Source organism: Stenella coeruleoalba (genome assembly GCF_951394435.1).
Source record: "Stenella coeruleoalba genome assembly, chromosome: 13".
Lineage (NCBI taxonomy): Eukaryota > Metazoa > Chordata > Mammalia > Artiodactyla > Delphinidae > Stenella > Stenella coeruleoalba.
The window spans coordinates 5,437,368-5,450,931 of record NC_137159.1 but is presented as its reverse complement, the minus strand read 5'-3'; the positions used below and the strand labels follow the sequence as shown (position 1 = coordinate 5,450,931).

General features: G+C 47.1%; 1 protein-coding gene across 5 annotated transcripts in view; it reads left to right on the top strand.

Moving 5' to 3' along the window:
• The window catches only part of IL1R1 (interleukin 1 receptor type 1), an 87,837-nt gene that overhangs the window by 48,327 nt on the left and 25,946 nt on the right, over nucleotides 1–13,564 (top strand). For 4 of the 5 annotated variants that reach the window (XM_079940946.1, XM_079940944.1, XM_079940945.1 and 1 more), the window contains 2 exons: nucleotides 3,718–3,868; nucleotides 9,552–9,618. In XM_079940946.1, the coding sequence (XP_079797072.1) occupies nucleotides 9,558–9,618 (61 nt within the window). In that variant the 5' untranslated portion in view covers nucleotides 3,718–3,868; nucleotides 9,552–9,557. Of the gene's footprint in view, nucleotides 1–3,717; nucleotides 3,869–9,551; nucleotides 9,619–13,564 lie in introns of those variants that run through there. The other variant, XM_079940948.1, reaches the window with a different exon arrangement.

Below are 13,564 nucleotides of genomic sequence, written 5' to 3'. Positions count from 1 at the left end.
CGACCACATAGTCAGGGTTTAGGATGTCTGTGTGTTTTTCATCTCTGCAGAATGGGAACAGTCATCATGTCATGTCAGGGGGCACACCGTGGCGACCACCAGGTGGTCACGTTCACGTTCTCCTTCCCCGTATGGAGCCGTCCTGGGGCCCCGTCCATCCTTGGGGCTGGGCTGCTCTGTGTGTCTGGGCTGGTGGGTGTGAGTCTGTGGGACCCCAGTGCTTCTGTTTCTCGTGGTTGGGACGGAATGGAGATGACCGTGGTGCTTCCGTAAGATAGTGCCTCGCCGAGTTTACCTCCAAAATGCTCCTCTTGGGAAGCGAAGAGTAGACGCTCAACCCAGCACTCCACAGTATCACCTTAAGAGAGAGTTCTTTGCCTCATGTTTTATCTCTTGGAGACCTTTCTTTCCTCTTCATGACATAGCCCTGCATCCTCTAATATAAAAATGATAGCTCCCCCTAGAAAAGCTTCAGGGAGAATCCTTACCCCTGGAAGACGGGCTCTGAGATCCCTGGCCGTCTGCAGCTTCTCTGGGCAGGTATTCATGGCTCTAGTTTAAAAACACAAGGACTTGTGTAAGCACAGAATTCTAAAGTATTTCCCACCATCGTGTAGTTCCCTGGCTTTATGAGTTCCGAAAACTGACATTTTTGGTCTGAATAATATCGACTGTTTTATAGCTGGTTGAATGCTGTAACAGGTGAACATCATAATCATGAACTTCATTTTAATACCGTCATCCATTCCCTGTGCACGTCTCCACTGATTTTCAATAGAACATGTGGGTGGTGCCATTTCACGAGCTGAAGAACCTGCCTTACAGCCCTTGCTTTCCCCATGGGCTCATCCACTGTGCCTTCTTAGTTATAGGTGAATCAGTTGGAACGTCATTCTCTGAATATTTTCCCATGATGTCCGATATACATGGAGGCCACGTTGATTAATGTTTGGGATGAGAAGTTGTAGGAAATAATGCCGTCCGTGTCTTTACGCGGCGCTCAGTGTGGAGAGTGAGTAGGCGTGAGGTGGAAACGTGGAAAGTACCGTTAGGATTTCCTTTTGTATTTAGGAGGCGGGGCTCTGCTACTTAAGGTCCCTGGAAGAGGATGGGGCCCCTAGTGTTGTCATGTCTCTCCTTGGGTTTCTCCAGAAACTTCCCTTAGACCTGGCAGGAGAGGTCCCACCCAGGCCCTGTACTTTGGAGGGTTCTGTTCTGTTTCTCAGAGCCGGCTGCTGGCCTCGGCATGGCTAGGAGTCTGTAGGGCCAAGAGGATGGTCCAGGGGCCCAAGAGCCCTGGAATTCCCTGCCCAGATAACCTGGACTTGGATTCCAGGGCGTGTGCAACCCTCTTTCCTGGGTTGTCCACTGGGGACTCCACCGCCTGAGGGCCTCCCTGGTCTGCAGAGTGGCCAGGGCCAGACGGGAGGATGTCTGCCTGTATGCACACTCAGGGCCCTCACAGTACGGGATGGAGCTGGGGGCAGGCCGGGGAGTCAGGCTTGGAGGTTACTGTAGATAGAACTGCTCAAGCCCCACTGGGCACTGCCCCCCGTAGACCCTGTGTGGGACGGTGCAGCCCGGACCCTGGGCCCACGCAGCAGTGTGTCTTCATGCATCTGGAGTGCATCTGCTGTGCGCCACCTCAGTCCTCTGCGTGGCTTCTGTCCTGGAAGGCAAGAGTCACAGAGAGGGGGAATTCCTCAGAAACACGAAGGAAATTCCTTAGAAACAAGAAGGAAATTCCTCAAGAATAGGAAGGCCTTACTAGATGCTCTGTGGCCACGAACTAGGAGCACATGCCCTGCCCCGCCCTTCACGGGGGCTCTGGGACTTGTGGAAATCCCTCGGGTTCTTAGGACAGCACCCCACCCCCATGTCTCTTTTCCTTTGTCTGCACTGGGTGTGGAACTTCTTGCAGTGACAGGAAGGCGCTATGGATAAAGTCAGTCCTTCCCGGAAGGGGGGCTTTGGTTGGGGCCAATACACTCACTGTAAATTCTGATGCTTAATCTCTGTTCTTATAAATGAGCTCACGTTGAAGTTTCTCATTCTGGGTCTAGGAGGAAATGGCTCTGTGCCTCACATTTGTACTTTTGCTTTGTCTTTAATAAGCCACTAGCTTTCTATGTATGTTCCATGTACCACATAGGCATGCTGTGATGTACTAGTTTCCAAACGGTATCACCAAAAGGCAATGGGAGCTGGGCTTGGGGCGCTCACAAGGGCTCACTTTTGCAGCGAGCGTCGTAGAAAGTCGCGCCTCGTGTTTCCACTCCACGGTGCACTGTCGTGAGCGGGCCAGGCTGCTGGAGGTGGGGTGAGTAGCCGAGGCCTGTTGACCTAGGCCCCCCACGACGGCCCTGGGTCGGGCAGCGGGGTACCTCAGTGCACTGCTGCACCCCTGCGCATCAGCTGGAAGCTGCTGTGGAGAGGATGTTAGCAAGTCTGGGAAACTTCATACGTGGCATAGGCATCGCTGCATCGAGGCAGGAAAGGGGTTAGAGGGCTGTGGGGTGTCCTTCCCTGCAGAAGGTTTCCTGGACCTTCCAAACAAATCTGGTCCGCTTGCCCATCCACCCCTCCCCCAGTCTGTTAATTTCTCCCAGACGTCGTCCACGGGACTGCCATCAGCTGCGGTCATTCTGGGCCACACGGCTAGAGGTGGGGAGGGCCCTTTGCTGGGCCTGCAGACGGGAATATCTGGGAGGCTTGTCTTTGATCTTGTGTCCTGTTATGATTCATGATGGTGAGCTCTGACACCCTGATGGGACGCCCTGTACTTTCTCTTAAGTCCAAAGTGAATAACAAGGGTGGCAATTAGCACATTTAGTCTAAGAAGAATGTTTGGCGTTGAATTAGGCTGTTTTATCCACTGGGCATTAAAAGGCCTTATAAGCTTCTCAGAGGCCTAAGGAAATGATTCAGACCTGAGAAAAAAATATGACACTCCAAAACACTAAAAGGAAGCTGCAAAACCAGGGAATGAATGGTGAAACTTCTAGAGGATATCACAGTAGGGCATTCCCAGCTCAGCTTTTTAGAAGTTATCTTAAGTTATGTAATTTGGAATGCCAGTGTGTTAATATGCTTGGTGCAAAGGAAGAGTGAAGATTCTGAGGGGATGACTGTTACTAAACAGGGCCTGGAAGGTTTTCCTGGCATCTGGTGTGTTTCCCTGAGCATTATTCTCCAGGTGCGTTAAGTGGCCAGGTGCGTTAAGAGGTGGTTTGACTCATCCCTGTGTGCAGCAAAGTGCCAGGTGTGTGCGTTTAATCAAAATGAACTAGAGGTTGTCATATAGATGCTATAGATACTACGTATAAAATAGATAACTAATGAGAGCCTACTGGATAGCACAGGGAGCTCTACTCAGTGCTCTATGCTGACCTACATGGAAAGGAAATGCAAAAGAGGCGATATATGTTTACGTAGAGCTGATGTACTTTGCTGTACAGCAGAAACTAACACAACATTGTAAAGCAACTTTACGCCAATAAAAATTTAAAACAAAACAAAACTAGGGGTTGTCAGCCTCCGTATTCTTCACCCCTGACTTGATTTTCTCAAAGGACTGTGGAACACGTGCTCTTTAAACAGGTGACTCACCTTTGTAAGCCTGTTTTGTTTCGTTGGACCCTGTGAGATCCGTGTGGTGGTCGGGGACTTGACGTTCCTTGTTCCAGCTCATGCCTGTGTGTGCATTTCCTTCCCCAGGTAGATGCGCCCCCTGAAGATGGTGACTCCTTCCTAGGGAGCAGGTCACTTCCTACGAGACAAGGCCTCCTCCACAGTTACTGGGCTGATTCACCCCAGGGGCCCGCCGGCCTTTTCTCGTCAACAGCTGAAGTCCTCCACTCTGTTTCAGGTAGTTCTGGACTATTTCCCATTGTATACAAAATATTTTGGTTTTGGCGGTACATTTTTCTTTGGGACATCTCTGACTTCTGAAGGGGTCTGTGAAGCCATTAAGAAGCACTGCTGGGCTTCTCTGGTGGCGCAGTGGTTGAGAGTCCGCCTGCCGATGCAGGGGACGCGGGTTCGTGCCCTAGTCCGGGTAGATCCCACATGCCGCGGAGCGGCTGGGCCCGTGAGCCAGGGCCGCTGCGCCTGCGCGTCCGGAGCCTGTGCTTCGCAATGGGAGAGGCCGTAACAGTGAGAGGCCCGCGTACCAAAAAAAAAAAAAAAAAAAAGCACTGCTCACCCGGTTTCTCAGGGTTGCCTCCCCCTCAGCTTCAGCTGTGACCATGTGACGGTGGCTCCCAGTGCAGGTCTGAGCTGCCTCAATTCCAGATCGTCCCGGGTTCCATGCCCACGTCACTGAATTTCCACCTCACAATCGAATTCTTGATTTCTGTTACATGGTCTCAGGAGACCCAGGCCGGTGGTGCCGTGAGCGACACCCCCAGGCATCTCCTCGGCTGTGTGGGTGCCGGAACCTTCCCTCCTCACCTGCCCTGCCCTTGCTGGTCCCACCTGAGGGAATCAGGGCCGGTGGGTCCCAGACCCCTTCTCTGGCTTGCCTCTGAGTGGGACTCAGATATGCCCCCTTCCGTCTGTCTGTCACTGCTGGCCACTCATGCCTGCATCCCTGCTCGTCTACAGCCCTTCCCCAGACACCTCTCCCGTTTATATTCCACATGAGTGCCAACATTTCCTTAAAAGATGAAAATCTGATCGCGTACCACTCTGTGGCTTAAAACCATTACGCGACTGTCTTGCCACCTACAAACGGCAGCCCCAGCTGCTCAGCAAGGCTCTTCGTGTCCTGGGCACTTTCCATCTCTCCAGCTTTGCCCCTTGGCACCTCACTTTTTTTTTTGGCCGCACCCAGCACGTGAGATCTTGGTTCCCCGACCAGGGATCGAACCTGCGCTCCCTGCAGTGGAAGCGCAGAGTCTCAACCACTGGACCGCCAGGGAATTCCCGGCGCCTCACCTTTGACTTATGCTCCGGAACATGATGAATCTCCCCCATGCTCTCCCCACCGTGAGGCTCACCTGGTCCAGAAGCCCTCCTGCAGGGCGCATTAGGCCCTGTCTTCCCTCCTACCCAGGGCGTCTCTCTCCCCATGGACAGTCAGTCCCGCATTGTGGTGTAACTCTGCAGACATGTCCACTCTCCCTGCTGGCTGGGGAGCTCCTCGAGCCCCTGGGTCATTATTCCTAGTTTTGTTCCCAGGACCGAGTGTACACACAGGCATGTAGTAGATCTTCAACATACAGTTGTGGTTTGGCAGCAAATGAATAAAGAAATGAATGGATACCTGAGAACATTTTACCAAAACTTACATCTCTCATCAGAGCACAGGGTGACTTAACGATAACTAATTCAGAGTGTGACCATTTGCCAATGTTCTAAACCCTTCACGTGTGACAACTCACTTAATCACAGCCTTCAAGGACAAATACTGTTATCATCATCCCCATTTTGTCCAAAGGGGGAACTGCGACACAGAGGCTGAACTTTTATCCAGTGTGCCACTGATGGCTATGTGGGATGTATTGCGTGATCACATGTGGCTGACGGCTGAATTGTGACCATCTTGAAGAGCGGGCTCTTGTTTTATATTTCACTTTATTTATTTTGAATTTTAAAAATTATTTTTGTCTCTGGCACTAGCATATACAGCCTGGTATACAGGCTGTATAGGTTGGTATACAGCAGAACACAAATGTCGCTGAGGGATTTTCTGATTTGCCCAGCCTTTCAAGGACTAGCAGGGTGAAGGCTAGTCAGGTTTGGCTTCACCCTTGGAATTTTGTATCATTTTGGGACCTACAGGGGGTTTTGTTCATTTTTTTGTTTAGTTTGGCCTTGGATGGTACGTCTTTACCTGCTTCCTCTACACTGTCCGCACTCATGGGACTCTTAACCCCCATCCCATGGCCTGGAGCCAAACCCCTTGCCCTAGGATCCTGGAGACTGACAGGGATTCAGAAGGTCCCCTGCTGAGGGGAAGGGGCTTCTCTCACCCCCCTGCTTTTTTCCCAGAGCAGTTCCAGGGCAGGCGAAGTAAAACCTGGACCCCTGGGGCCGGGCTCCTGCATTCTATGGACTATTAGATAGGAAGGGGTCTATAGTCACCCAGCTCATTGCCAACTGTGCAGACGAGGAAACCGAAGCTCAGGAGGAATTGTGTCCAAGGTCGCACCGTCCTTGGACTTGCAATTCTTAAACGTTGTTTGCCCACAATTAATTTGGAATTACATCTCCAGACACACTCTGTATGAATTCAGCCTGGCACCTTCCTTGTCTTCTCCCCCGCCCACTCATCGAACAAGCCAGAGCTTGTGACTAAATGAACAAACACCTGGCAGAGTTCAGTTGATTTTGTGGTGTCTTTAATAAACTAATGTGAGTAATGGATTGGCCTGGAACAGGTAATCGGGAAATGTTTTAACCCTTTATTTACTTCCTTCTATCATAGAAATTTAAAATACACCTCCTCAGGGTTACAGAAATAGTTAATAAGCCAGACTGCAAGACGTCAAAGCCTCCCATCTTATTTAATAATCTGAATACAGGGTTCAAGGTAAATATGATAATAATACTCTTAATCTAGACTAATTTGGGAGAAGGCTAATTTATGTGAGTAAAACGTCAGAATTACAGGATACTTAGGGAATGTGGTCTCATGGCTCTGAGGGAGGTTTCAAGGCTTGAATCAGGTATAGGGATCACTGCACTCATGCTGGGGGTAAACTGAGGAGAATGCGGATGGGGGTGTCTCTCACGCTTAGATTGTCTTCTTTTTCCCTGCATTTGCAGGCAGACCTCAGAGATACTGTGGGTTTGGTTCTAGACCACCACAGTAAAGCTTATATTGCAATAAAGTGAGCCACACGTAATTTTTGTTTCCCAGTGCATATAAAAGTTATGTTTACACTATACTGCGGTGTGTTAAATGAGCAATAACATTATGTCCAAGAAAGCAATGTACATACCTTCACTAAAAAATACTTCATTGCTAAAAAATGCTCACGGTCACCTGAGCCTTCAGCGGGTCATCATCTTTGTGCTGGTGGAGGGTCTGGCCTGGATGTCGGTGGCTGCTGACTGCTCAGGGTGGTGGTTGTTGAAGGTTGAGGTGGCCACGGCAATCTCAAAGTAAGACGACACTGAAATTTGCCACACTGATTGACTCTTCCTTTTGCCTGGACACTTAGAGGCCATTGTAGGGTTGTTAGTTGGCCTGATTTCAATAGTGTTGTGTCTCAGGGACTAGGGAGGCCCAAGGAGAGAGCTGGGGGTACAGCCAGATGGTGGAGCAGTCAGAACACACACACTATTTATCAGTTAAGTTTGCTGTCTCATATGGATGTGGTTCGTGGTGCCCCCAAAACACATTACAGCCGTAACATCAAAGATCCCTCATCACAGAATAACGTAAACATGAGAGTAACGAAAAAGTTTGAAATATTTTGAGAATTACCAAAATGTGACACAGAGACATGAAGCGAGTGGGCGCTGTTGGAAAAATGGTGCCGATGGACCTGCTCAATGCAGGGGTGCCACAAGTCTTCCATTTGTTAAAAAACACAGTATTTGCAAAGTGCAGTGAAGCGAAGCGCAATCAAACGAGGTATGCCTGTATTTAAAAAACACACTGTCCCTTTTTTTTTTATACCTTTTAATACCACTTCTTAAGTAGAACATTTTCCAGCTAATATTCAAATGATTGCATGTTACTAATATCTGGGTTTGTGATGTCTTAGTTAAAATATTTTGTTTGCAATTAACTTACGGCTACAGAAAAGAATATAGGCAAATTTCATCTTCTGTAAAATGAAAAGGACAGCGTTTTTTTGAAGCATGAAATTATGCGGTCTGCCCTGGACATTGCCCCTGAGGTCGGGTCGCGGGGATAGCTGTTTCTTTAGTTCATTTTTTCACTCATTCTGTGAGCACTTATCAAGGGCTTCTGAGTTCCCAGCACAGTTCTGGAAGCTGTGAGTGCAGTGATAGGCGGGTCATGGTTCCTGCCCACATGAGGCTCCCTGTCCTAGGGTAACTGCAGTGAAAAGTGCGAAGGCATTAACACAGGTTGCTGCAGGGGCCCAGAGAGAGACGGTCTGGCCAGGCAAGGGTTCTGGGGGCTCCCTGGAGCTGGTGGGAGGAGGGTGACCCCGGCTGAGACCTGCTGGGTGGGGAGGTACCTTCACCACCAGGTGAAGGGTGGAGGGAATAGCAAAGGCAAGGGCTCTGAGGTTGGAGAACTGGGCAAGGTGAAGGCTGACGTATGAACTGGGCATGGGGAGAGGAAGGTGGAGGGTTGAGCAGTCAGAGCCTCAGCACAGAGGACCCGTGTGCTTTGCTGAGGGGTGCGGACTGTTTGGGGTGCACTGGGGAGCTGGTGAAGGTGCTTTGAACCGATCACTTGGTAACTATGAGTTTGTAAGATCCCTGGATTGAATAGAAGCAGTAAGTCCATAGGCAGAGAGACTGATAAGGAGCTAGTTGGCATAATTAATCCAGGAAGGAGCTGGTGATTGTTGAGCTAAAGAGGCATCAGCAGTGGGTATGAGTGAACCGGGCTGGTCTGGTGATCTCCGGAGCCGGACTGTTCAGGGCTGGTGAGAACAGCTCTGGGGATGGCGGGTGTCAGGGTCACTGAGCCTGGGTCGCTCGTTGGGTGGGTGGGAGTGTGGCAGTGCTGTCCCCGTCACTAAGGTGGGGAGCATGGCTGGTGCAGAGAATGAGTTTGGTTTGAGGCCTGTGGAATACTAGGAATTCATAGGTTGTTGAATAGACTTGTGCATAAGTTCACTGGAAGCACGAGATTGGAATTTATTGCATGTAGTTGTAAGGTCCCCCTTCAGGAGCACTGAACAGGAACGTTCAAAAAGGTAAAGGGGGCCGTACTGAACATTAACTTAATTTGGGCCTGAGAAGTTTAGAAAGGTAGGCAAAATGGAGTGCTTTTTTCCTTTTTCATGCTTATTATAGAAATTTTAGATAAAAAGCCCCAGAGAAGGGGCAAACCAACCAACCACAAGAAGCAACCCAATTTTGATATACTGTTATTATTTCTTTTAGTCTTTCTGGTGCATTTCCATGCAGCTCTACCATTTCGTACAAACGGTTTAGTGTCTTACTTTATAAAGCGAAGGTGTGAGCTTTCGCAGGATCTAGAAGTATGGGGAGACTTTGCAAGTGGGTCCTGGCAGTGGGTACATTCCAGGTGGGGAACACATCCATGTAAATAGAGGCAAGATGGTTTAGGGTCTAGTGGGTAGTCTATTTTGGGTGTAGCATAGATTAGATTTGGGGGAAATTTAAATGGAAATGAACGTTGGGACAGTTGATGGAAGTTTTGTTGATCTTAAGTTGTGTGAGTTCGTCCCCAGTTCTGTTAAAAATCTTCATTCCCCTTTTCCCCAGTTTGCGTCCAGAAGCATGATCACATTAAGTGATGTAGGGAGACTAACCCATCAGTGTGACTTGCGGGTACGGGTGGGACCGGGGGGGGAGTCCGTGTGTGTAGTTTTAGAGATGTTTGGGGGAATAGTAACATTTAAAATTTTTCTTTCATTCCTCTGTTTCTCCAGGAGAATATGAAAGTATTATTCAGGCTTGTTTGTTTCATAGCTCTACTGACTTCTTCTCTGGAGGCTGGTGAGTTAAGCATTTCCTTGTGTTCCTGTCTGCTAAGAAAATCTGTTATTTAGAATACATGAAGTACCTTGCTGAACAGAGTCATTTTTCTTACGTGTGTCTGTGGATGCCCAAGTCACAGAACTGTATTGCTGGATGTCCTTTCAAGATCTTTACTTTTCATTCTCTCATTTATACATCGGGAAACTGAAGCCCAGTGAGGTTAAGAGCCCAAGGTCATGCAGCTAGTTTCAGAGCAAAAGCTATAGTCCACGTCACCAGTGTCTAGTCCAGGCCTCTTCCCATTTGGTTGCTGCTTGAAGAGTGTAATATGGGAGATCCTGGCTTTCATTCAGAAGAGGTGTTAAAAGCAGTCTTTATGAACCACAGCTGGCAGTTCTGTGTTTTCTCCATTCATTCATTCTTTCTCTTCCCCTCTCCCTCTCCTGCTGCGAACGTATTTAGCTCCTGCGCCAGGCACTAGCTGCTGGGGCTACAGTGGTGAATAATCCAGACAGAAATATCTGCCTGGGGTTTACATTCCAGTGGGGGAGAGAGACAGTACATTACATAAGTAAAGATATATTGTGTCATATGGCGATAAGTGTGGAGAGGAAAAGAAGCAGAAAAGTAAAGTATTCACTTTGGGGATTTTTTGATAGTGTGGCCAGAAAAGGCCTCACTGAGAAGTTGACTTTTGAGTTGAACCTGATGGAGCGGGAGGAGGGAGCTATATAGAGATCAGGTTGGGGGTGGGGAAACATTCTAGGCAGCACGTGCCAAGGCCCTGAGGCCGGGAGTACTGGCATGTTCCAGGGGCTGAAATCTGCTGTGGCTGGAGCAGAGGGAGTGGTGAGGGATGTGATACAGGGTGAGGTCATTCAGGTAATGGGGGGCGGTGGAGGTTTGACTGTGTAGAGAGAACCTTGTAGACCTCTCTAAGGATCTTGGCTTGTACTCTGAGGTGGGAAGACTGTGTAGGTTCCCTGTTTAAAACCAGAGAGGTGATCTAACTTTCCTTTCTGTTTTTTTTGGCCATGCCGTGCGGCTTGTGGGATCTTAGTTCCCCGACCAAGGATCGAACCCGGGCCCTCGGCAGTGAAAGTGTGCAGTCCTAACCACTGGACCGCCAGGGAGTTTCCATATTTTAAAGGCTCATTCTGGTTCTTATTACTGTGAACAGATCCTAGGGAGGCAAAGGGAGAAACAGAGAGGCCAGTTAGGAGGCCATTACGGTGATCCAGGCAAGCTATGATGGTAACTTATTCAAGGGTGACAAGGAGTGAGTCGTCGGAGTCTGGATATACTTTGAGGACAGAGCCAGCAGGATTTGCAGAGATTGGATGTGGGTGTGAGAAACAGAGAAGAATCAAGGATGACTAAGGGTTTCAGCCCAAGCGCATGTAAAGTGGAGTTGCCGTTGATGGGAGGGGGGAAGGTCACGTGTTCAGACTGAACATGTTAAAGTTAGCTGTCCATTAGATGTCTAAGTAGAGATGTTGACTAAGCAGTCTGGAGCCAGGGGTTGGAAGTATAAAATTGGAGACCTTGGCAAGCAGCTGCTATTAGAACCCTGAGACTAGATGGGTCTACCTGGGGAGTGAGTGTGGTTAGAAAAGAACTTCAAGGAGTGAACCCTGCAGCCCTCCAGGGATGGGCGGTCAGGCTTCCATTCATCCAAGAACCAGTGAAAGACTGGCCTGAAAGGTAGGAGGAGAACCAGACAAATGTCCTGAAAGCCAAGTGAAGAACGTGTTTCAGGGATGAGAATAACACGTGTCCAGTGCAGATGTGCTAAGTAAGCTGACGTCCGAGAGTTGTCGATTTGATTTAGCAACTTAAAAGTCATAGGTGACTTTGATCAGAGCAGTTTTGATGGAGTGGTGGAGCAAACCCCAGATAAATAGGAGAGTGTGTTGAGCTGAGACCTTAAGGTTTACTCTTTTATCACTGTTATTATTGCTACTGTTACTCCTCGGAGCTAAATACTTACCAGTCCTCCATCAGTGCAGGTACCTTGCTGAGTGCCTAGCCACTTTTATTTCCATTTCTGTTTTTAAATAGCTTTATTGAGGTTATAATAGACATAAAATAAACCACACGTTTAAGGTATACAATTTGATGTGTTGACATACATATCCACCCCTGAAACCATCATCACAAGATAATATTGAATTGAGTATTAATTGGTTTGGAGAGAACGGGGCAGCTCAACAATATCAAGTCTTCTGATCCATGAACAAAGTATAGACGTCTTCATTTTTTTAGATCTCTTAAAATTTATTTAAATAAACTTATTTTGTAATTTTCATTGGATCAGTCTGATGCATCCTTTGTCACATTTATCCTAAATTATTCATATCTTGATGCTATTGTAAAAGGCATTTAAAAAAATCCAGTTTCTAATTGTTCTTAGGTAATATAGACACACACATTCAAATTTGCATATTCATATTGTATCCTACAACTTACAAACCCTGTAGGTCTTCGGTAGATTTCCTAGCATATTCTGTATAGAGAATCATGTTGTCTGCAAATAGAGACATTTTACTTTTCTCTTCAATCCGTATGCCATTTCTTTTTCTTGCCTAATGCACTAATTAGATCTGCCAATACAATGTTGAATAGAAGTGGTTAGAGTGGATATTCTTACCTTGTTTCTAATCTTGTATATGATAGCTGTAAGGTTTTTATAGCTGTCCTTTATTAGCTTTAGGAAGTTCCCTTCTATTCCTAGTTTTGTTTTATTGTGGTTTTTGGGGGGGGATGTTGTGTACATCAATGCACTGTCCTTTTTTGATATATTGTAGCATTCAATTTGCTAAGATATTTTAAAGAAATTTTGCATCTATGTTCACGATGAAGACTGTTTTGTGGTTTTCTTTTCTTGGAATGTCTTTGTTTGGTTTTGGAATTAGAATAATACTGACCTCTAGAGTGAACTGGGAAGTGTTACTGACTCTTCAGTTTTCTAGAAGAGTGTGTGTAAAACTGGTGTTGGTCCTTCTATGAATATGCCAGTGAAGCCATCTAGGCCTGAAATTTTTTTTGTTGTTGGGAGGTTTTTAACTACACTTTCCGTTTCTTTAATACCTGTAGGGCTATTCAGGTTATCTGTTTCTTCTTCAGGCAGATTTTATAGTCTGTACTTTCAAGGAATTTGCCCATTTCATTTAAGTTGTTGAATTTATTGGCATTAGGCTGTTCATAATATTTCCTCATTACTCTTTTAAAATCATTTGAATGAGAGATGTCACCTCTCTTTTTTTCCTGATCAGTATGGCAGGAGATTTATCCATTTTATTGATTTTTCTGAAAGAACTAGCTTTTGGTATCTTTGATTTTTTTCTCTATTGTTTTTGTTCTCCATTTCATTGGTTTTTCTCCTGGATCTATTACTATCCTCTGCTTACTTAGAGTGTAATTTTTTTAAAAATTTCTTAGATGGAATCCAAAGTCATAATTTGAGATCTTTTTTTTTCTTATACATTTAGTGCTATCAATTTTCCTCTAAGTATTGTTTCCTTTTCATGCCGTATGTTTTGATATGTTGTGTTTTCTTTATCATTCAGGTCAAAAGACTCATCTCCTAATCTCCTCCTTTATTTCTTCTTTTTTTTAAAGTTGATTTATTTATTTTTGGCTGCGTTGGGTCTTTGTTGCTGTGCTTGGGCTTTCTCTAGTTGTGGCGAGCAGGGACTACTCTTCACTGTGGTGCACGGGCTTCTCATTGCGGCGGCTTCTCTTGTTGTGGAGCACAGGATTTAGGCATGCGGGCTTCAGTAGTTGTGGCACGTGGGCTCCATAGTTGTGGCTCACAGGCTCTAGAGCACGGGTTCAGTAGTTGTGGTGCATGGGCTTAGCTGTCTCGAGGCATGTGGTATCTTCCCGGACCAGGGCTCGAACCCGTGTCCCCTGCATTGGCAGGTGGATTCTTAACCACTGTGCCACCAGGGAAGTCCCCTTT